Source organism: Pipistrellus kuhlii, unplaced genomic scaffold (genome assembly GCF_014108245.1).
Source record: "Pipistrellus kuhlii isolate mPipKuh1 unplaced genomic scaffold, mPipKuh1.p scaffold_m20_p_7, whole genome shotgun sequence".
Taxonomy (NCBI): Eukaryota; Metazoa; Chordata; class Mammalia; order Chiroptera; family Vespertilionidae; genus Pipistrellus; species Pipistrellus kuhlii.
In genome coordinates, this window is record NW_023425573.1 from 9926532 (window position 1) to 9950930 (window position 24399).

The 24399-nt window shown below is 34.6% G+C and overlaps 1 protein-coding gene across 8 annotated transcripts in view; it reads right to left on the reverse strand.

The window, feature by feature from the left end:
* NBEAL1 (neurobeachin like 1) overlaps positions 1-24399 on the reverse strand; it is a 109899-nt gene that overhangs the window by 80077 nt on the left and 5423 nt on the right. For 7 of the 8 annotated variants that reach the window (XM_036420685.2, XM_045575607.1, XM_036420683.2 and 4 more), the window contains exons 3-10: positions 11376-11467; positions 6462-6623; positions 5230-5311; positions 4560-4687; positions 2509-2591; positions 2082-2167; positions 1014-1320; positions 744-850 (exon numbers count right to left, since the gene is read on the reverse strand). In XM_036420685.2, the coding sequence (XP_036276578.1) occupies positions 744-850; positions 1014-1320; positions 2082-2167; positions 2509-2591; positions 4560-4687; positions 5230-5311; positions 6462-6623; positions 11376-11467 (1047 nt within the window). Of the gene's footprint in view, positions 1-743; positions 851-1013; positions 1321-2081; positions 2168-2508; positions 2592-4559; positions 4688-5229; positions 5312-6461; positions 6624-9928; positions 10039-11375; positions 11470-24399 lie in introns of those variants that run through there. The other variant, XM_036420687.2, reaches the window with a different exon arrangement.

The window sequence follows — 24399 nt, forward strand, 5'->3', positions numbered from 1 at the left end:
ACTATTTAGTTCTGTGTTGGAACTCAAAGTTACTAAAATAAGAAATAGCAATAATTAAATTAGTTAATATCCCTAAATTCTTAAAGAATCAGCCAGAGAATGTCTCACAGAAAAGACAATGTGCTATTGAGACAGACTAAATTCCACTTTTGGATACATACCCAAAAGAATTAAAAGCATGGTCTCAAAGGGAGATCTATATATTCATACTCATAGCAATATTATCCTTGACAGCCACAAGGTAAAAATCAAAGCAATGAATGAAAAATACAAAATATGGAGTATCACACACAGACACAAAAATATATTTGGCCTTAAAAAGGAAGATATGATACAACATGGATGACTCTTGAGAACATTATGCTAACTGAAATAAGTAAGTCAAAACAAACAAACCACTGTATGATTCTCCTTACATGAGGTTCTTAAGAGTAGTCAAAATCAGACAGAGAGTACAGCGGTGGTTACTGAGTGGAAGGGAAAATGAAAAGTTGTTTAACAGGTATCGACTTTCAGTTTTACCAGATGAAAAGAAACATGGGAAATGGACGGTAACGATTGTTGCACAACTATGTGAATGTGAAAGTACTTAATAATGTGAACTATGCACTTAAAAACTGTTAAAATAGTACATTTTTATATGTATTTTACCACAATAAATAAGTAGAAACAATATGCGCAAATTTGAATCAAAACATAAAATGACTTCATAAAAATCAAGAATAGTAATAATAGAAAAATACCTTGCAATTCTGTAGCAGTCGTATGAGATGTTCAAAGCAGTTACTGTTAAGAAAAATGGCTTGAAGAACAGGCCTATCTGTGCAATCTAACATGGCTGTGATGGTATCTAGGGGAATAAAAACAAAATCATCAATTTATGAAGTAGAAAATTTGGGATCAGAAAACATTTAATCTAGCCATATTTTAAATTTAAGCTTTTCAGATGACAAAGAGGTAAATTAATTAGGAAATAATAGGAATGGGTATAATAAACTCTTTGTGATACGCACTCAACATTTTTATCTGTAGAGCTATGAACCGGCTTTCCCACTCTCTGGACCTCCTTTGATTAGGTAAAGCTGAATGATCTGAATTCAGCAATTTGAAATAGTTCTCCAGAATAGTGCTGGTTTCCACTTGACGCTGGTCAGAGCTGCTCGTGAGAAGGATATGCACCACTTCTGTAAGGCACTTCAGAGTCAGTTCTACCTTCCTACCCACTTCTTCAGGATTTCCGTCCTCCCAGGAATCACAATCTGCCAAAACTCTCATAAGAACTTCCATGGTGGCTGGAGAAATTGCTTGCAAAGCATTCTTCTGAAACATGAGAGACAACAAAAATGAAATCCAAAACACTGAATTTCTGTGTTTGAAAAAAAAAAAGGAATTTAGCAGGTCTTCAGACAACTTTTTATTTTAGTATATCAAATATAAAACATTTTTAATCAGATACTTTGACAGACACTACCAGTGATTTACATGTCTTCATTTCCTAACAGAATTCTTACTCAGATAGCAATCTCCCCACATAGAAAACTCACCACTTTCCCTTGTAGCTAAGCTAGGAATAGCCAGGTGACACAGTTTTGGTCAAGGATATGTCTTAGTAGACTATAAAGATATTATCACTTTACAAATAAAAAGATAATATGATAATATTATTATTATTTAGGTTTCTAAGGAGCTAACAAATAAAAGAAGCAGATTAGTTAGAAAAATATTTGTTGGGTTCACAAAATTATAAAAAAGACAAAGAATACATTAAATAAACTATGGAGCCGAGACCGGTTTGGCTCAATGGATAGAGCGTCGGCTTGGGGACTGAAGGGTCCCGGGTTAGATTCCGGTCAAGGGCATGTACCTTGGTTGCGGGCATATCCCCAGTAGGGGGTGTGCAAGAGGCAGCTGATCGATGACTCTCTCTCATCGATGTTTCTAACTCTCTATCTCTCTCCCTTCCTCTCTGTACAAAATCAATAAAATATATTTAAAAATAAATAAACAAACAAACAAACCATGGAAAGCTTTTTGCACTGTTAACCACTGTTTCATATATTAACATTCAACACTTTCCTCACCTGCCCACCAGTTATAATGGCTCCAAAGAGATGCAATAAGCAACATTTAAGGCTTTCCTTGAGATGTTCACTTTCTTGAAAACACTCTGTGAATATAATACACAAATAAATAAGATTTTTCTTTTATAATATGTCTTGGGAATGTCTGACACTAAAACATTAAGAACTATTTGTGAAAAGGCTAATGTCTATAAAAGGCAAGGAAGATATGTGTTTTCTCACAGAAAAGGAAAGAGAAACCATCTATCAGGTAATACTTCAGTTACTTTATGCCATCTTATTTAATTATCATAATATTCCATATGAGGATGACATTTTGCCCCCATTTACAAATGAGTGAAGGGAAAGTCAGAATTTAATATCTTGCCTAAAGTCACAGGGCTACCAATACAAAACCAAAGTAAGAGGAATTAGAGCAGTTACTTACGATAAAAGAAGGGGACGAACTCCACAGTGAGAGAAGCTGGCTTATATTTCTGTCTGCTCTTTTCCACTGTACCTAGGATTCGTCTATCATTAAAAATAAGTTAATACCAAATTATTATCATGGACTTGTAGATAGGGCACAATTACAAAAATAACTATAAAATAAATTTAATATTTTACTTTTAATTTGTGTACTAAATAATACATCTCCAGGAATGACATAATCTTAAAGAGGAAGTCTAGCCAATAACTTAAATGCTTACCAATGAAAGGATTTCTTCTCTTGAAGTAAACAAAAATAAAAAATGCTTAATGGTCAAACATGACTACCAGATTATGTCTCCAAATCCGAAATGAAAAAAGGAATTAAATATTTAAAATTTCCAATCTGTAAAAGAACTGTTCAGCAGTACTGCTAATTTGATACCTAAGATAGTAGTTTATTACAACAGTGCCATTGAAATTCATCAGAAATCAGGCTATTCTATTACATTTTTTGAAATCTTATTTGGACACAAAGAGTTCACACTACTGGCTTCTTCCATTTTAAGGATATAGCTCCAGTATGGGCTGGGATCAGTTTTGTTTTTAATGACAATTCCAATATATTGATAGTTGAAATATTTCCAAAGACTCCTGTGAGGCCAACGCAAATAGAATATACTTTTACCAACTCTTCTCACTGAGCTCTGTACTGGTAATTATGCTGTTGTCACAAAACTCCAAAATCATTATCCTATATTCTACTGCTTTGTGATTCTGGGACAGGCACTCTGCAAACTATATTTCACTCTGCCAAGCAACCCCAACTGTTGAGTTCACCAACAGTGAGTACTAAATTGAGCCTAGAAGGTTAAAGAGCAAAATGGGGATTCAATGCAACATTTGCAGTTGGTTCCTATCTTCCACTTATTTTTGGCAATCTCAGAACTGCTCATCAGTACCCACACTGGCTAAGCAATGCTCTTTCCTCAGAGGTTCAAGCCCTGCAGCACTTCAGAAGCTCTCCAAACCTCTAGTTTCTGATTACACCAATCTCTTCCCTTTGTTACCTTGGCCCCAGGGAAGTAGTTGCTTCCTGAAGTCACTGTGTCTGCATTATCAGTGGCCCTCTAATGCTTTTTGAGTTCTCTAATATCTATTAAACAATTTACTTGTATTATAGAGGGTGGGACAAAAGTAGATTTACAGCTGCTCCTATAAAAAATTTAATAGCAATAAATGAATAAACTGTTTTACCTACTCACAACTGTAAACCTGCTTTTGCCCACCTTATATTCTTTCGTTTTTAATATATTTTTATTGATTTCAGAGAGGAAGGGAGAGGGAGAGGGAGAGATAGAAACATCAGTGATGAGAGAGAATCATTGATTGGCTGCCTCCTGCATGCTGCATACTGAGGATCAAGCCCACAACCCAGGTATGTGCCCTTGATCAGATTCGAATCCGGGACCCTTCAATCCACTGGCCAACACTCTATCCATTGGGCCAAATAGGCTAGGAATGTTCTCTCTTGTTAAATACTAGTATGGTTTGTTTTCCTGACTAGACCGACTGACTGACACAAGCTCCACTTATTAAAAATAAATGGATAAAATGTTGTGGGGTTTTTTTGTTTTGTTTTTTAATTTATCTTTATTGTTGAAAGTATTACAAATGTCCCCTTTGTTTTTCCCATTGACTCCCTCCTCCCTGGACCCGCCCCTTAGACAAAATGTTAAAAATCATTTTCAAATTATGAAATATGCTTTAAAAACAGAGACCTTTCCATGAAAAATATGTGTTCTCTACTTGATGCCACTGTGCTCTGAAATTTCCCTATCTGCTTATTAGCACTCAACTGCATCACAAAATAAAAGTTCAGGGTGAACTGATTATCTAGAAGTGGCATTTAACATGAATTCAATATAGTTCTCTACTTCAGAGACAGAAATAGGGGTCATCCTATACACATCTTACCAATTGATTTGATAGAGAATATGCTTTGCTTTGAAGAATTGCACATATTATGACATGCAGGTTCAAATGAAAATTATGACTTATAAGACATACCCTGAAATTCTATGTCTCCAATTCCGATATGGATCATATAAACTTTCACAAAATGCCAATGCATGAATTACAAATTCTTCAATAGATGTCTGATCTGCCAATTCCTTCTCTTTTTTTTTGCTTTTTAACTGAGAATAAAGTTAATCATAAAATTATATTTAGTTAAAAATATTAAACTCTATAACGTTCTTAGATCATTAAAGGACTATGTTTCATTCATTATCTAATAATAAATTATTTTTATTCATATAAGTCTAAGTTTCATTCGAATCTAAAATATATAGTCAATTAGATGAACTGAATATAACCTCTCAAGCTTTATTAATTTCTTAGGAAGGGTTTCCAATGAATAACCAAACATCTTTTCAAAAAAACCCATGTGCTCAATAAGAGATGTTTGATGAATAAATAATACATAAAATGACAAATTGTGTCATTTTAAAAGCCATTTATAAAATAATTTGCTTATTTAAATAAATATATTAATAATTGCATCTCTATTTTTAGATATGTATAAGATGCCTGAAATATATTGTACCAATAGCAATTTTAATTCTCTTCTCAATTATTATGTCCTCTGAAAACATTTAACTTTACTATGCTACAGAAAAAGTAAAACTTAGTTACTCTCAGTAAAGCCACAAAAAGGAACATATTAATTCACACCTACTTGCTGGATATAAAGTGTTGTCATAGTGATGACATGATTTATGTAAGAACAAGTCCCAATTTCTTCCACATTAGATAGATTTCTGTGAGAAGAAAAAAAATATACATATATTTATTACATATAAATAGTGAGAAAAATGTATGCTTATTTATTCCAGGGATGTTAGGCTGGCACAATATTCACAAATCAATAAATGTGATATAGCACATTAACAGATTACAGGACAAAAATCACATGATCATATCAACTGATATAGGAAAAGCATTTGACAAATCCAACATCCTTTTTTGATAGAAACTCACAGCAAAGTGAGAATTAGAGGGATCTTACCTCAACATAATAAAAGCCTTATATGATAAACCTACAGCCAACTCATACTCAATGGGCAAAAACTAAAACCATTTCCCTTAAGACCAGGAACAAGACAGGGATGCCTACTTTCATCACTCCAGTTTGACATAGTACTGGAAGTGCTAACCATAGTGATCAAACAAGAAGAAATAAAAGGCATCCAAATTGGAAAGAAGGAAGTAAAACTGTCATTATTCACAGAAGACATGATATTGTACATATAAAACTCTAAAGACTCTATTAAAAAAAAAAAGACTGAAGTTAATAAGTGAATTCAGAAACATAGCAGGATATAAATGTCTCCTAACTAGGAAGAGAAACGCAAACCCCGGTTCATAGGTCGACCCTCAACCACTGAGCCACACCAGCTGGGGTGCCTGAGCTCTTCCGTATCAGAATTTCTGTAATAAGGCTCAAGTTCTATATTTCTATTAAGCTTTCCCAGTTGATTCTTAGACATACCAAAATTTAAGTACCACAGACCTAATTATCTATAAACCTGAAAAATATAAGCTATAAAATAACTATAATTTCTTGGTACATTTGTAAAACGAAACATTAGAAAAATACATTTCAAAAATAATTCACAGTAATAAAAATGTACATATGTCTATAGGTAAGGACCACTTAGAAAATGCCAGTGCAACAAACTCTTGGTTAGGAAAAACTGTCATTGTCTTTACTCTAAAGCAATTTTTAAAATCTTGGCTGAATCTCTCTATAACTAGGAAATGGCTTTCTAATATAACAAACCACAAGCCTATTGCAAAAGAAACACTCATTCTTTAAAGCTCCATCTGATAAAACACCATTGATAATCAATAAATGCATTACCATTTTGGTAATATTTACTTAAAACAAAGTTTATTTGCACTAGATACCTGCAAAGAATAATGAAGAATTTGACAAGCAAAATTGATAAAGCTTGCTGTTCTTCCTCCAACCCATCTGCCATTTTCTGAACACAGTATAGTAGCTGGATCCTCAGAACCTGCAGAATATTGTCAGGAAGCAGAGATATTCCTGGAGGCACATCATCTACCCTACAATACAAGGAGAACAAAAGAAGAGGGGGGAGGGGGAGACTCATGAAATACTTTAAACAATAAAGAATTTTAAAAAGAAGGGTGTTTAAATACAGGAAGAAAATGTTTTGTACTTTAGAGGAATTGCTTTTTCAGCTCAAATCCTAAAGAAGCTCTTTTATTCCAGACATTCTATGCCTTCTTCTCTGCAAGGCACTGCCAGATGGATGATTAGTGACACTTGAGAAGATTATTAAAGAGGAGTGGTTAGTCTTACTTCAGAGGAGGCTTACCAAAAAGACAGAGAAAGAGACTTTTTATATTTTGAATTGTGCTATTTTTAAAGAAAATATTTAGAATATAAATTAGTTCACTTTCTACTTAGAAATAATGTGTATATCATTTCTAAAAGAAATAACTAGCAAACAGAAATGTAGTACCTATACCTAGTTTAATATTTGTCAAGTGCTTTAAATAAATAATATTCACCTATCTATAGGTTCTCCAAGCCATGTGATCAGATAAAGGAGAGAAGATAACCAGCAAAAAGAAAGTAGACAGAATAAAGAGGTGAATGTAGAACCCAAGCATGAACATCAATAGAAGATATTTTAAAGTAATATTTCAATATTTTTGACAACTGGTTTCTGTGTAAGAAGACTATATGGTTCTTTAAGGACAAATCCAACACCAGATGTGACTGGCTCCTCTGTGTATCTCTTAGAATAAAAATTCCCTAGATGCACAGTCAGAAGACCTGCTTACTAAGTTCCACCTATGTAACATGAAGCACTTCATTTAATCTATAAAGTTCCCTAATCTATAAAATTGTAGTATCATCTGACTCTCTTCACAGGGTTCTAAAATCAGAAAGTTAATGTACATTTTTAGCTTTGAAATATGTAAAGAACTCTAAAAATGTAGTATATTTTAAAAGTACTATCACTAAAGCCTAAGAATCTTTTTGTAAGCCTCTGTATACTAATTTCCCTGACACTATTAAGAAAACTGCCCAAATCACAAAGAAATACCTAAAAAACTCCTAATAATAATTATACTTCATAACTGTCCCTCTTCTGATAATGCTTAATATGAAGTATTACTACTATTTTTACAGAGTTAAAAAAAGGTTAATTCATTCACTGTGGCCAGAAAATGTAAAGCACATTACTAGCAATTACAGTAAGAAATATGATAAATATTATTAGTCTCTTTCTGAACCACACTACAATGTAAAGTGTTTTATAAAATCAACACCTGACTTTAATTACACAGGAAATAAATCACAGGTCACATTGCCAAGACTGTCAAATTCTACAACTATCTTACAAAAATACATGTTTTATTTTAATGTAGGCATTACTTCACTTGTAGCTGTGGATTCTTTCATTCTCTCTTATTTATAGACTAGAGGCCTGATGCACGACGATTTGTGCAAGAATGGGCCTTCTTTCCCCTGGCCGCCAGCACCGCCTTTGCTCCGGCTGGAGCCGCCTTCCCGCCTTCCCACCTTCTCATGCTGCCCTCAGGCCCGGAGTGGCTGCAACGGTGAAAATGCCTGCCCTCAGCCTGTGGGCCCCTGCATATGCAAATTAACCCACCATCTTTGTTGGGTTAATTTGCATACTCACTCCTGATTTGTTGGTGGGTGTCGTGAAGGTATGGTCAATTTGCATTATACTCTTTTATTAGTGTAGATGGTACCAGAGAAACTCTCATTTGTATATATACTTTTTTCTTACTGAAAAGCTAAAAAAGAGATTAGAAAAAACAGAATAACTTCAAAGTAATAAACATTTAAAGATAACTGATTTTTAAGATTAAGCTCAACTATTCTTTCTCACTTTTCCAAAAACATAAGCAAACAAAATATTTTCTAATAATCAATCCTAGTTATTTCAAGTAGTCCCTTTTGTTCTTAGTTGTCCCATTATCCACTTGCATGTTTGTATTTACTAGTCAGGGGGGAAAATCAGCTTCTAAAATAGAAATCTATTTTGGGGGGCTTTTTTTTACAAAGTCATTATAAAATTGGACTTGGTTAGAACACGATATATAAACAAAGTTGAAATTTTTAGCCATGTTCCTAATATGAGGAGGATTTAAGAATTGAGAAGCATTTTCCTACTTCTAGGACTTTACTACACAAAATTCTATGTTCCTTTTTCCTGAAATTTCCCTAACCTATTCTAGAAATCTGTTCTATTCCTCTATTTGACTATAAATGTTTATTGTAAAGAGCTACTAATTGCTGTCTCTATCACAGGAAGAAATCCAGCTTAAATGTTAAGGCTTTAAATTCCAGTAAAAACAATCCTTGTCTTGTGTTATGAATTAACTTGTAAATTCTATAGATTAGTTTACTTTAAATGATTATCTGTGAGTTTCCTCTTTATGGTTGACTAATTTCATACATCTTGTACATAGTATTCACTTGAGAAGTTAAAAGTTTTCTACTAGTTAAATCTAATTTATCATTCAGTTTCCTGATGAAGATATAAAATACAATTTTAAAGGAGCCAACAAAATCATAAATAAAGCATTGTTCTTGGCATTCTCCCACCTACTTTAATGTAGTAGTGGTACTATAAATGTACATAATGTTTTTAGAAATGATGTACCCAAAAAAGAGACACTTATAATGTAAGGACAGGAACAAGAGCCCCTTAGAAAATCCTAGGCATTCAAAGGTCCAAATCTTAACTCCATAAAATCCTTAGGTTCAAGATATAAAGTGAACTATAAATTATTTTAAAAGCACTTCTATGCACAAACTACAAGAATACTCTTTTAAGGAATCAATAACATATACCTTATTTTGAATTAAAATTTTAATATTTTTAACCTTTATAAACCTGTTACAAATAATCTAATGAGGAAGAATTCTGAAACTGTATTTATAAATACTACAGCACTATTGCTTTCGAAGCACAACCACATCCTCTCTTAAGTTTAATGCACTGAAAACAAAATCAAAACAACCACTATTCTCTTTAAAAAAAAAAAGTTCAAGCCGAAACTAGTTTTGCTCAGTGGATAGAGCGTTGGCCTGCTGACTGAAAAGTCCCGGGTTCAATTCCAGTCAAGAGCATGTGCCTTGGTTGCGGGCACATCCCCAATAGAGGATGTGCAAGAGGCAGCTGATCGATGTTTCTCTCTTATTAATATTTCTAACTCTCTATCTCTCTCCTTTCCTCTCTGTAAAAAATCAATAAAATATTTTTAAAGAGAAAAAAAAAAAAAAAGCTCAATGCATTGGTCCAAAGCTCTTCTGATTTTTTTTCTCTTAATTATTACAATCACCTCTTGACAGGGCTTCCTACCTTCAGTCTTAACCCTTTTCCAATCCAACCTCCAAAATCCACCAAAGTGACTTTAAAAACACTTCATCATGATGTTCTTATGCAGAAAATTCGTTAGTAGAGATTTGTATCTTCCATAACAAAAAAATCAAAGTCCATTAACAATGCATGCTGGATCTTCATTATCTGGTTCCCATTTGATTCTCCATATTCAACTCATCTGTGCCTACTCTCTTACTGCCTACCTCCACCCCCAACCTGCTAATGTTTTCCTCCTTGAAGATTTTTAATTCTCCAGATATTCTTTCTCATCATCTGTTTTTCCCCTCCCTTCTCAACACATCTCTATAAATGAAGTTTCTCTTGTAATTAAAAGTATCTCCTCATTTCTCCAGCTTTTTTAACCCAGCCAACCTAACCTCTATTCCCTGAATTACACAAGGGTCTTCAAGATGACTTGAGATACAACTTTATCTGGGCAGTGGGCTTGGAACTGCAAGAGTTGGAAAGTGGTAGATTTGTACTTTCACTTATACTTCTCCATAGATTTCAATTTCCCCCCCATTTCCAAATCTATCTTTTTAAAATATAAATACTTCACATCTAACAAGATGTTTTTCTAAGGCCTTACTCTAAGGCCAGAAATAGAAAAGTAAGTTTCAATTCAAATGCCTGTGGTGTAATAAAGAAATTTTATACAAATGAAATGATGCAGGGTAGGCCCTTAGCAGGTTTTGAAAAAAGCTAGACTGGCCACATCTAAAAGACCCTCTTTTCCCAACTTTCTGGGAGGGAAAGAAGCTGGTGACTGAATTCAATCACATGGTCAATGAAGTATAAGACCCAATAAAACTCTGACACCCAATGCCCAAAGAGTTTCCTTATTTGAACACACTGATATTCAAGGCGGGCAACATGCCCTGACTCCATAGGGAGAGAGCATGGAAGCCCTGCATCCAAGACTCTTCCAGGCCATGTCCTACATGTATCATTTATGATTAAAACACAATCAGTAAGTATAGTGTTTTCAGTGCATTCTGTGAGTCATTCTAGCAAATTATTGAACCTGAGAGAGTTGTGAGAATCCCCAAATTTATAGCTGGTTGGTAATAAGTATATATGGCTTACAAGACTTACAAACTGTTTGAAGCTTAGGCAGTCTTAAGGTGGACTTTGCCCTTAAGTTGTGGGATCTAGCACTCAGTGTAGTTTCAGAACTGAAGCAAATTGCAGGACAAACAGTTGCCAGGGACTGACCAAAGAAAAGAACCTTCTAGAAGCAAGTCTAGTATCAGTAAAAAGGACTGCTGAGATCAATGAGCAATGTCTGCCATGAGAGCATGGTTATATAGGAAGGAGTATCATGTATGTCACATAACTGCCTTCCCTGTATATGTCATCAATGAAGTCTTTGTGTCAAAAATTGAGAAACTCCCTCAAGGGTAAGAAATTAAGTGTTTCTACGTACCTGGTAGGCAGCTTTTCAAAGTCAACATCTAAAAATTGTTCATAGCTAGAAACAAAATTGTCCAACCATAGCTTCAGGTAATCTGGATCTTTCTGAAATAAGAAAACCATTAAGAATATTAAATATATCTGTCAGAAAAGAAAACAAAGGTTTACTCCTATTTATGCATATGTAAATTGATAAATCTAAAGAAAAAATAAAATAAAATCTAAGTGACATTTAGAAAGACATAAGTTCCAACTATAGTGAACCCCCAAATAGCTTTTTGTGTCACTCACACAAAGAGTTACAGTCTTGCCCTGACCGGTTTGGCTCAGTGGATAGAGCGTAGTCAAGGGTTCCAGGTTAGATTCCCGCTAAGGGCATGTGCCTTGGTTGCGGGCACATCCTCAGTGGGGGGTGTGCAGGAGGCAGCTGATCTATGTTTCTCTCTCATCGATGTTTCTAACTTTCTATCCCTCTCCCTCTCTGTAAAAAAATTAATAAATTATATTTTAAAATAAAAATAAAAAATAAAGAGTTACAGTTTTAGTAATAGCCTATAAGATTCTAAACAATTTGTCCTCCCCTATCTCTCTGACCTTATCCATTATTACCTTGTACTACACTGGCTTGCTGGCTGTTACTGGGACATAGGAGACGTGCTCCAACCTTCAGACCTTAGTAATAGTTATTTTCTCTACCCAAAACACTCTTCCCTCAAATAGGTAAATGGCTAATTCCCTCACCTTAAATTCACTCTTTAAATGACATATTCTCAATGAAGCCTAATTTTATCACCCTTGCTTAAAATTGCAAACCTCCTTACTCAGCTTTACTTTTACCTATTCTGTTGCCCTACCTCATGGTTCTTTCTCACCTTCTAAAATACTACTCTATAATTGACTTGTTTATTAGTTTGGCATTCTCCATAAAATGTAGGTTTCACAAGTGCAGAGCCTATCTAAGGGGCTACTAAGAGTGAACTGTTTTTGTTTACTAATGGACATCAAGTGCCTAAAATAGTGCCTAGCACTGAACAGTAGGTGCTCAATAAATATTTCTTCAATGAATTAATGAAAAATAGAAAATGCATAAATTAAATAAAATAAAAAACCTAAACATTAACCTAAAGAAAATATAAGAGTATACCTTTGCAACCTTTGTGATAAACAAAAACTTCTTAGCCAGCACACAAAAATCACAAACCAAAAAAGAAAAAATTATAAGTGGTTTTAATCAAAATTAAAAACTCTCAAAAGACATAATTAAGAAAATAAAAAGGCAATATATCAGTTGAAAATATTCTCAGTACATATATCTTACAAAGAACTTCTACCAAGAGTATACAAAGCTATACCTCAATTTAAAAATGGGTAAAAGACTAAATAACTTTACAAAAGGGCATACACAAATGGCTCCATAGCACATGAAAGTATGCTCGACATCATTAGTTATTCAGGGAAATGCAAATTAAAATCAAATGAAACTTCATTACACAATCATTAAAATGGCTAAAATTAAAGAGACTAATCATACCAAATATAAGTGACTTCTGGGACACACAGATGGTTAAAAGACATAGTGAAAATGGAGAGCTACCGAAACTACATTTCTGGTGAGAGTATAAAATAATATAATCATTTGGAAAACAATCTGACATTTCTTCTAAAGTTAAACATACATTTACCACATGGTCTATCTATTTATCCAGAGATTAGTGAAAACATATCCACAAAAAACCTTATACAAAAATGGTCATAGGATGTTAGACTCAAAAGCATTAAAATCCTAGAAGAAAACATTGGCAGTAAAATCTCAGGCATTTCCCATAGCAATATTCTCTGATACATCACCTTGGGCAAGAAACACACACACACACAAAAAAAAATTGGACTACATCAAACTAAAAATGTTTGCACAACAAAGGAAACCATCAACAAAGTGAAAAGACAACCCACCCCAGCCAGTGTGCCTCAGTTGGTTGAACATTATTCCATACACAGAAAGGTTGCAGTTTTAATTTCTGTTTAGGGCATATACCTAGGTCACAGGTTTTGGTCCCTGGTCGGGGTACATGAGGCAACCAATCAATGTTCTGTCTCTGTCAGTCTGTGCATCTCTCAGATCTCCTTTCCTCTAAAATCAATGAACATGTCCTCGGGTGAGGATTTAAAAAAGACAACCCACTGAATGGGAAAACATATTCACCAATGATACATCTGATAAGGGGTTAATATCCAAAATGTATAAGAACATATATAACTCAATACCAAAAAAACAACAACAATCCAATTAAAAAATGTGCAAAGAACCTGAATAGACACTTCTCCAAAGAGGACATAGAGATGGTCAACAGACATATGAAAAGATGCTGAATGTCACTAATCATCAGAGAAATGCAAATTAAAACCACAATGAGATATCACCTCATACCTCTTACAATGGCTATGATCAACAAACAAGTGTTGGAAAGGATGTGGTGAAAAAAACAAAACCAAACCCACACACACTGTTGGTGGGAATGCAGATTGGTGCAACCACTATGGAAAACAATATGGAGTTATTTCAAAAAAATTAAAATTGGAACTCCCTTATGATCCAGTGATTTTCTTCTGGGAATGTATCCAAAGAAACACAAAACACTGATTAGAAAGAATATATGTACCCCATCTATGTTCATTGTAGTATTATTTACAATAGCCAAAATTTGGAAGCAGCCCAAGTGTCCATCAATAAATGAGTGGATAAAAAAGCTGTAGTACATTTACCCAATGGAATATTACTCAATCATAAAAAGGAAATCCTTACCCTTTGCAACAGGAAAGGATTATGCTAAGTGAAATAAGCCAGTCAAAGAAAGACAAGTACCATATGATTTCACTCATGAGTGGAATCAAACAAAATTAACAAAATAGAAACAGACTCATAGTTAGAGAACAGACTGACAGTTGTCAGATGGGAGTTGTAGGACTCAGTGAAATAGATGAAAGGATTAAGGGGAAAAAACAACTTCATATTCCCAGACAACAGTATGATGATTACCAGAGAGAAAGAAGGTTGGGGGAAGGTAGAAGATGGTATAGGGGAGATACATGGTGACGGAAAGAGACCTGACTTGGGGCATTGAACACACAAAAACAATATACAGGTGATGTATTATAGAATTACACACCTGAAACCTATGTAATTTTATTAACCAATGTCACTCCAGTAAGAAAATTTTTCACAGAATTATTTTTTAAATATCTTTTATTGATTTTTTTATAGAGAGGAAGGGAGAGAGATAAAGAGCTAGAAACGTCGACAAGAGAGAAACATCAACCAGCTGCCTCTTGCACACCCCTTACCAGGGATGTGCCCGCAACCAATGTACCGTATTTTTCGGACCATAAGACGCACTTTTTTCCCCCCAGAAGTGGGGGGGAAAAGTCCCTGCGTCTTATGGTCCAAATATAGCCTACACATATACTTTTAAAAAAAAGTTTTTTTACTTGCCCGGCTCTGTGTGGTCTGTGTGCTTGCCCTGCTCTAAAAGGGTTCTAAATGCTGCTGTTTACTTTACAGGGTTGATTACATGTGTTTATGACTGTGATGTTGGGTTTTAATGCACATAAAATATTTTAGGACACTATTTGTTTCAGAATCTTTTTTTCTTCATTTCCCTTCTCTAAAAACTGGTGCGTCTTATGGTCCGGAGCGTCTTATGGTCCGAAAAATACGGTACATGCCCTTGACCGGAATCGAACCTGGGACCTTTCAGTCCGCAGACCGACGCTCTACCACTGAGCCAAACCGGCTTTGGCCACAGAATTATTTTTAATAGACAAAAGCTGTAAACAACCCAAAATTCCATCAACAGGTTAACTGATAAAAAATTGTGCTATAGTCACACAGTGGAATGCTAATCCCTAATAATGAATGAAAGATTGATACAACAACAAACAATTTCAAAAACATGTTCAGCAAAAGATGATAGGCATTAAAGCATACAAACTGTGTATTTCATTTATACAAAATTCTAGAACAAGGTGACAGGAATTAGATCTTCTTCTCTAAGAAGACTGACTACAATAGAACACAAAGGTAACTTTACTAGGTGATTGAAATTTTCTATTTTTCTATTAGGTTACATTAATGTGTGTTTTATCAAACTCATCAGAATTGACTTATAATCTGTGCATTTGTGCTCTGTAAGTTACACTTCAAAGCTGATTTGGAAAAAGTTTATTGAATGTATTTTAAAATTACAATTGCATCATTAAAAATGATGTTCATCCCAGCCTTTATGGCTCAGTGGTTGAGTGTCAACTCATGAACCAAGAGATTGCTGTTTCTATTTCTGATCAGGGCACATGCCTGGTTTATGGGCTCAGTCCCAAGTGGGGGGACATGCAGGAAGCAGCCAATGGATGTTTCTCTCTCATTGAAGTTTCTATCTCTCTATCCTTATCCCTTACTCTAAAATCAATAAAAACGTATTTTTTTTAAATGATGTTCAAATTTGTTCCCTTCACATCCTTAACATTTCTTTAATCAATTTCAACATGATATTCAGGAGTCTTTGTTACTTTATCATAAGTTATTTCCCTAAAATAAAAGTATTACACTACAAATCAGAATTCCTAAAAGAATGTTCTCCAAATATGCAGACTGCTGACCTTCTGTGTATTTGTTTTTCTATTAATATACTGTTCCAAAATCAAATCATAATTTGCCACTATCTTCATCATCACTGAGAAGATGGAAATATTTCAGGGGGTGGGGGGGAACCTATCTTCTGGGCAATTTTCTCAAGGATTTCATTACTTGCCTTTTCATTTCCAACTATCAATGACATTCATTCATTGAGCATTCATTCATTCATTCATTCATCAATTCAGGATAGGGCCCCAGAAATACAAGTAACTGGAGCTTTTTTTAAAAATAATTTTTTCCTTTTTAATAAAGCAGAGGATTCTCTATAAAAGTTAATAACAAAATAGTCTCATAATGCCATAAAGAATCAATGCATTCTCCCTCAATAGTTTATCTAGATACTCCACAGTATCTGGTTTAAAGTCTAAAGGTCGGAGCAACCAAGTGTTTGGCACATGCAGAGTTCTCCTAGGAGGTTAAACAACTATAAGAAATGATACTTAAATCTGTAAATGTTTCATTTAGTAAAAAGTAAAGCAGTTTTTTAGCATCTGCCATATGCCTAGTACTATAGCAAACATTAAATACAATAGCTTAATCATCCAATGTATTTTTTTATAACTATCTTAAGGTTTCATTTCCCCCATTTTAAAGGTCAGAAAGGGAAGTTCTAAGGATATTGTCTGTGAACACACAGCTAATAATCAATAGTTCTGAGTTTAAAATGCGAGGATATATGAATCCAATTGTGCTCTTCTCACTATACTACACTGTCTTTGAATCATGAGCAGAAATAAAATGGAGTTTAGTGGGCAAAAAGAGGTAGTAAGAGTTTAGTCAGAATCAATAAACTCAAGGCCTTAAATAATTTAACACATAAATCAGCCCCATTCCACACAGCCTGAGTAAAGCCTGAGGATCTATACTTTACTGCCAGAGGCCATAAATAGAAAGATCCACACACACCCAGAAAAAACATTAATTAAATCTTAAGCTTTGGCCGAGACCGGTTTGGCTCAATGGATAGAGCGTCGGGTTCGATTCCAGTCAAGGGCATGTACCTTGGTTGCGGGCATATCCCCAGTGGGGGGTGTGCAAGAGGCAGCTGGTCGATGACTCTCTCTCATCGATGTTTCTAACTCTCTATCTCTCTCCCTTCCTCTCTGTACAAAATCAATAAAAATATATTTTAAAAAAATCTTAAGCTTTGTCACTTTCATGGCTAAGAGAGCTTGATATATTGAAACACTACAGGATGATCTATCTCCACATTATACAATATTTATTAACACAGCACACAAATGTATTAAGTACTACAGGAACACCGGGGCCAAATTATGTGGACCCTAATCCCTGCTCCGTCACTTTCTTAAACAAGTCATCCTATGATTGCACATCAGTTTCTTCCCCTATGAGAATGAAGATGACAGTACCCTTCTTTATGGAGCTATTGTGAAAATTAAGCAACCTAATATGTGTACAAGGCTTATTACATCACAATGCCTAACACATAGTATATGCTTAATAAATATTAATAAATAATATTTTTATAACCTGTGTGCCAAAATTAGGAAGCTCCCACAAAATTGAAATGTTCCATGCTACATATAAACATATTTAAATATTTCATGATCCTGCTTGCCACATTATTTTGTAGTCTTTTCAAATCTTTTTTGCATTTACTATCTGTGTCACACTGATGCTTTCCATCTGTAAATTGAAGATAATATTTCCTATCTCACAGAGCTGTTGAGAGAACTGAATAATATATGTAAGGTCTGACATTTAGCAAATGCTAAAAACATGTTGGCTACCATTATTAGAATATTGACTGTACTATCATATGTCATGATCCAATGTAATAAAATAAGCAATTATAAAATAATTACAAAATCAACTTTATTGATTTTGCACTCAAATATTCATCCAATCATCTGCCAATGTTTAAGATACCGTACTACACTCTTTCATTTGAATTGCTATGTAGCTTCCCACTGGTCTCTATAGCTTCAATTTTTTTCACCTATACACAGCTACTAATGGAATTTGTTAAATTAAAATTTAATTACCTCTTTTTCTCCAGTTCAAATACCTCAAATTGTTCCCCATTACCATAAAATGAATCTAAACACTTAGGGATGTGCTGTCCAATACAGTGGCCACTAGCCAAATATGATTGAAATTATTGTACATTAAAGGAGGCTATTATCTTCTCAATAGAGGCCCGGTGTTTAGATTTGTGCACTGGTGGGGTTCCTCAGCCTGGCCCGCACATTCTCACAATCTGGGGCCCCCTCGTGGGATGTCGTTCTGCCGATTTCGGCCTGGTCCCCACAGACCAGACCAAGAGACCCCACCAGTGCACGAATCCATGTACCAGGACTCTTGTATGCATATACTGTAAGATCTTTGGTTAATCTCTTTCCATCCTCCTTCTCGCCCCTCCCCTCTGAGATTCATAAGTCTGTTCCATGTTTCCATGCCTGTTGAGTGTCTGCCCCCTAGTGGTCAGGGCATGTCATGGCTACTGGCCGAATGGTCAAACAGGCATATAAATATTTACATATTTATATATATATAAAACATTCATTCTCCTGCAGGGAGGCCTTAGCAGGTAATGAAATAATTAAGGAATCCACACAATTTTACCTAGTTCTTATCCATAAAGTCACAGGTAAGAATAAGAAAAACACCTTACTTCCTCTTTCCAATAATATTTGGGTTGCAGTATTCCTTCAAGTTTTAAAACTTGAAACTTTTAGATACATATATATATTTCAACCATATGTTAGGCAGCTCCCAACTTACAATATTATATGAGTTGGATTTTTTAATTACTTTTTACAAAGAGGAAGGGAAAGGGATACAGTTAGAAACATCGATGTGAGAGAAACATTGATCAGCTATCTCCTGCACAACCCCCACTGGGGATGTGCCTGCAACCAAAGTACATGCCCTTTACCTGAATCGAACCTGGGACCCCTCAGTTTGCAGGCCAACGCTCTATCCACTGAGTCAAACCAGTTTTGGCTTGAGTTGGATTTTAAAAATTAATTAAAGCCAGTCATACAGGCTGGGACCCCAAAATCTGAAGATAACCTAATAGGAAACTCCAGTCTCTCACTAAAGTGAGGAGTAAAACAACAAGTATGTCTCTTATTTCAAATATTACAGAATGTCATGTTGGGAGTTTCCAAACTATATAATTAGATATGAGAAAACAACTGTTAGCACAAGAGTTTTCACAGGGAACTTTCTATATGCAGGAAGCCAAATGAGGGAGCTGTTCAGTCACAAGACCGTATATAGTCTCCAATGCCCATTTTAGATGTAATTAAAAAATAAAGTTAGAAAAAAACGTTCCAAGAGTATGGATCCAAAAGCAATAAAAAACAGCAGCCTGTGCAACTACTCCCAAGGAACAGAACCAGAGTCAAATAAATAATGGAACATTCCTTCTCTGAGGGTAGTGGGCACCAGGGAACATTGCCATTTTCAGAATTGCCATGGACCAATGCCTCTTAAGCATCTTTCTTCTTTTTTTCAGAAGTCTTCATTATGTCATTCCTATCTCAGTTTCAGCACTATATGGGGCCAGATTATGAAGTGCCTTCTAAGATCATAGGTCTCAGTATGACTAGAAATCACAATTGATTATCATATATATCATAGATCTCAGGATTAAGACTGATATCATGATTGGATGAGACTTTGGAGTTCTTAAGATAGACATGAAGTAGACACTGCATATGGGAGGAATATGAATAACTGTATCCAAGAAATATGACTGTAGTAGACTGGATGCTTGATTCCAAGTTTTCACTCCATTGTAGTAAATTTACCATGTAATTTTGCAATGGAAAAAGTAAGCTATACAAAAAGCAAAATTGCAGCAGTATATCAGATACTGATTGAGGCTTATGTTTCTAAAACTAGGTGCAACAACACTGGGGTAATTAGAAACATATCCCAAGTCCAAAAATTCCATGTAAGAATTTTTAAAGCCTACATTAACACTTCTATTCATTTTAAATTATTTTAAGCATAGTAGAGCTGACTACCTTGTAACTAGTACTATTACTCAATTTCAGTGATCACATATGCTTTGGTACCAAGTGATCATTATGATTTCAGTTTGTAGAGCAGTCTTTTTCAAATTACAGATGGATTCTTGGCAATCTGAAAATTTTCAGATGCTGGTGACTAGAACCATGCAAAGAGTGGTATACAGATCAATAAAGGTACTTATCCAGATAAACATAAAAATGAAGAGTAAACACTTAAATATTTTAATAGCAATTTAGAAATAATTTAAAATCTTGGATTTAAAAACAAAATGAGAACTTGTATTTTTAACAACTCCCCCCCCCCCCCCTCTTTCTAGAACTACTTTGCTAATAATCTTTTTAAAAATTTATCTTTATTGCCCTGGCCGGTTTGGCCCAGTGGACAGAGTCAGCCTGCGGACCGAAGGGTCCCAGGTTCATTTCCGGTCAAGGGCACATGCCGGAGTTGCGGGCTCGATCCCCAGTAGGGGGCATGTAGAGGCAGATGATCAATGATTCTCTCTCATCATTGATGTTTCTATCTCTCTCTCTCTTCCCCTCTCCCTTCCTCTCTAAATCAATTTAAAAAATTATCCTTATTGGTTGAAAGTATTTCAAATGTCTCCCTTCACCACCCCCCATTGACTCCCTCCACCTGGCTTCTACCCCGACCCAGACCTTAACCACACTACTGCCTGTGTCCATGGGTTATACATATACGCAATAATCTCTTAACTGTCAAATGCAATACATGCTCCATAATGTTTTTCTTCACTGCTTTGTTGAATTTTACACTACTGACTACTCTCTTCTTTATAACATCCCTATACTTTCTGAAGCAACCACTCACTCCTGATTCCCTCCATTTCAAACTCCTTACAAATTCTTCCTCCTCTATCCACTTCTTAAATTATAACATTATCCAGGACTCCCTGACTTTGAACCTCTTCTCTCATATAATTCTTCAATAACTGCCAATATGATTAATACTCAAATATTTACTTCCAGCATAGACTACCCTTCTGACTCCAGGTTTACGAGTGTATCTCTACCTAGATGTCCCACTGCAAACTCACATGTTTACCTGAAAACCTAGTGAACCTGTGCTAGCTAATTTGGTGAATGGGATGACCAAGTACTAGACATTATTTTAAATTGTTTATTTTCCCTCATGTTCTACACTAGGGGTGTCGAACTCAATCAGAGAAGGGGCCAAAATCTAAAATCCAGCCTAAATCGCGGGCCGAATGGTTTACTGAACAGTCATAAACTGTCATTGTGATGGAAACGCAGCGGAGTGCAGTGATGACAGCGCGGTGCGGGCCACATTGCAAGGCCTGGCGGGACGGATTTGGCCCGTGGGCCTTGTGTTTGACACATGTGTTCTACACATTTAAGTACTATCAATTCTGTCTTCCACCAGGAAAATAATAAATTGATATTCAAAAGGAAAGAACAAGAAATTTTCATGCATCTTAACTTTTTATAGTTCATAAGCTCAATTCAAACCACAAAAGTAATATTCCTAAAAGCTACTCCCATGTCTATAGATATAAAATATTCATTTCTTGCTTTTACATCTAATGTCCTCAAATAAAGATGTAATTGGTAGCCACTACTATTGAGCTGCTAATGATTTTGTTTTGTTTTGCTTAGATCTAACATTACTTTCCTTAAATACAAAGTAATGATTAAGTCGCAAAAAATTAAGAGCTATTAATACATTCTGCATATACTAAAACTTACTAAATGAGGTTAAATTATAAGGGTTGGTATATACTGTGTATCATATGGAAAACTGTGCTTAGGATTATAACCAAAATTGAGCAAATAAATTATAATTTTCTCAGAATATTCATTCATTCAATTTTATACAAATATATGTATATAAAGAGGTGCTTGCTTTTTTATTTGAATGAAACACCTCTATAACTGTTTTCTTTATGAAACAAAACTTTTATTCTGAAAAGGAAATTCACTCTGAGCTCATTTCAAAACTATCCATCTCAGTCATATTCCAGATTTAGCAGGACAAAGGGCAACAGCAGGAAATGGAGCATCATCAAAGTCCAAAACAAACTTGGTTTAGAGTTAAAAGAAATAAATAAAACCACAAATCATTAAGATAATGAAGCACTATGCTTAAAAGCAAGAATATAAATTAAAAATTAACACTTTCATGAGCACAGCTTCATCAATACTCATAAAAAGACAACAAAATACTGCCCTCTATTATTATACAATACAAAGGCAAAATGGAAGTAATACTGATATATTCTCATGCCCATATATGTATTTTTAAAATAGCAATAAAAGATTACATTTTAAGATTACATTTTTATATTTCTTCCCTTGATTGCATTTAAATACAATCAACTCATTTTTTTCTCAATAACTCTGAGAAATATGCAAAATAATTTTTTTTTTCCATTTGACAGATGAGAAATCTGAAGATATAAATTAGGTAACCTGCTTTTAGGTCCTTAAGATCAGAAGCAGATGTGGACTAATCTTGGCTCTGATTCTGTAGCTTCACAAAATTTTTCTGTGTAAATTGAATTACCAAAAATTAAATAAACCTGGTAATGACAAAAATAACCACAAATTTCACCCACATTGCCGTATTTCAAAATGTCATGCTTTTGAGTCACTTTGTATCTTTTTACTGAGTTAATACATTTGATACTTTCCACCAGACAGAACAAAAATAACTTAATCTTATCAAAGAATTTGATAAGCCTCTCGAGGCTCAGTTTCTCTTCCGCATATTATGGTGACCAACTGCAGCACTCCCAAAAGACTAAGTGTCGAACAAAAATATATCCTTATTCCTATCTAAGGAGGACTTTATAATATATATGTCTTATTCTATGCAATACATAAATTTCAAAAAGTTGTCAGATAATGTAGAGATCAAATGGTTGCCAGCACTGTCTCTTACCACAAGCACATTAAATGAAGCAATGTCAAAAGATACAAGGAATAACAGGTGCCTAATGCAGATAATATAAGCTAAAGTCTTTAGATATTAAGAAATCAACTTGCATTCTACACTCAAGAAAAATATGTTCAGACAAGAAGTAGTAGTTAACTATTGAACTAAAATCCAGATACAACATTAAACCTGTTCTAATTAATGTTTAACTTATAAGAGCTATATGGAGTGCACTGTTAATAGAATCCTTGACCCTGGGTGTGGATGACCATTTAGAAGCAATCTGAATTAGTCTTGTACACTGTTGAAATAATCTGTAGAGAGCAGGAATGTTGGGTGATCATAAGTTATCCTGCCTGTATTATGCAATGATAATTACATGCAGTTAACAACCTACTAGAAAATGAATGTTTCTAACAATGCAATTAAACCTTATTTGCAGTAAGAGAAAGTGAAAATTTAGGCTAGCTTGTTTAAAAAAATAAACTGCAAAGTTTTTTTACCCAAATTCCTTTCAAATATTGAGTTTAATATACGAGCACCTATCTGCTAAAAACCAAAACCAGTAACTTATTTTAGTTCTATTTAAAGGACTTTAATCTTAATATTTAGGCTTGCAAATGAACCCAGACTGATAGAAGACCTTTATACATGCTCGTAGTATTCTTTTGATATTACCCAAGAGTTATTTCTAATATAGTTCTACTTAAACACCTACTAACCTTTTAAAACATCACATTACATATAAATACTGGGATGGTACCTTAATATCAATCTATTGCTAATACACAGTAGAACACCTGTGTTAAGATTAGCAAGGTAACAAAAAGAGGGATGTCTCTTAATCTTAATGCCCTGAAGCAAACCTTCAAAAGTCTTCAAAGTCATCCATTTAATAAGGTGTGTATACATTGTTTGATATAGATAGCATATCAACTGGAGCAGCAAAATAGTAGACGATTAATTGTAAATTTTAAACATTAAAGTCTAACTTGATACTCAAAAAAATAACAGGTCACCTTGGAAGGATGCTAACATATCAAGTCATTCTAAAAACAGCGAGAGAAATATCAAACATTTAGTCTGCTTGACTTCCCTTTAAAGAACTGTCATCAAATAACTGATGAGGGAACATTTCTCAATATATATGCTACTAATATAGAAATGACAGAATTGGATGTCTCAGCTTTGCAAACTCCTAACAAAATAATTAATGTATGAAGGCAAAACCCACTGATAACCAAGATGGTCAAAAATTATTCTAGCCTCCCCCCACCTAATAGAATATGAATCAATCAAGCCTCTAAATATTCCAATTTGCAGACACCAGTAGAGAGGAACAATAATTTAAATCGAGGGAATTTGGCCAGCAAACCCAGACTGAGAAAAGCACTAATGTTAAAATCTGGTTTCTTCAACATATAGA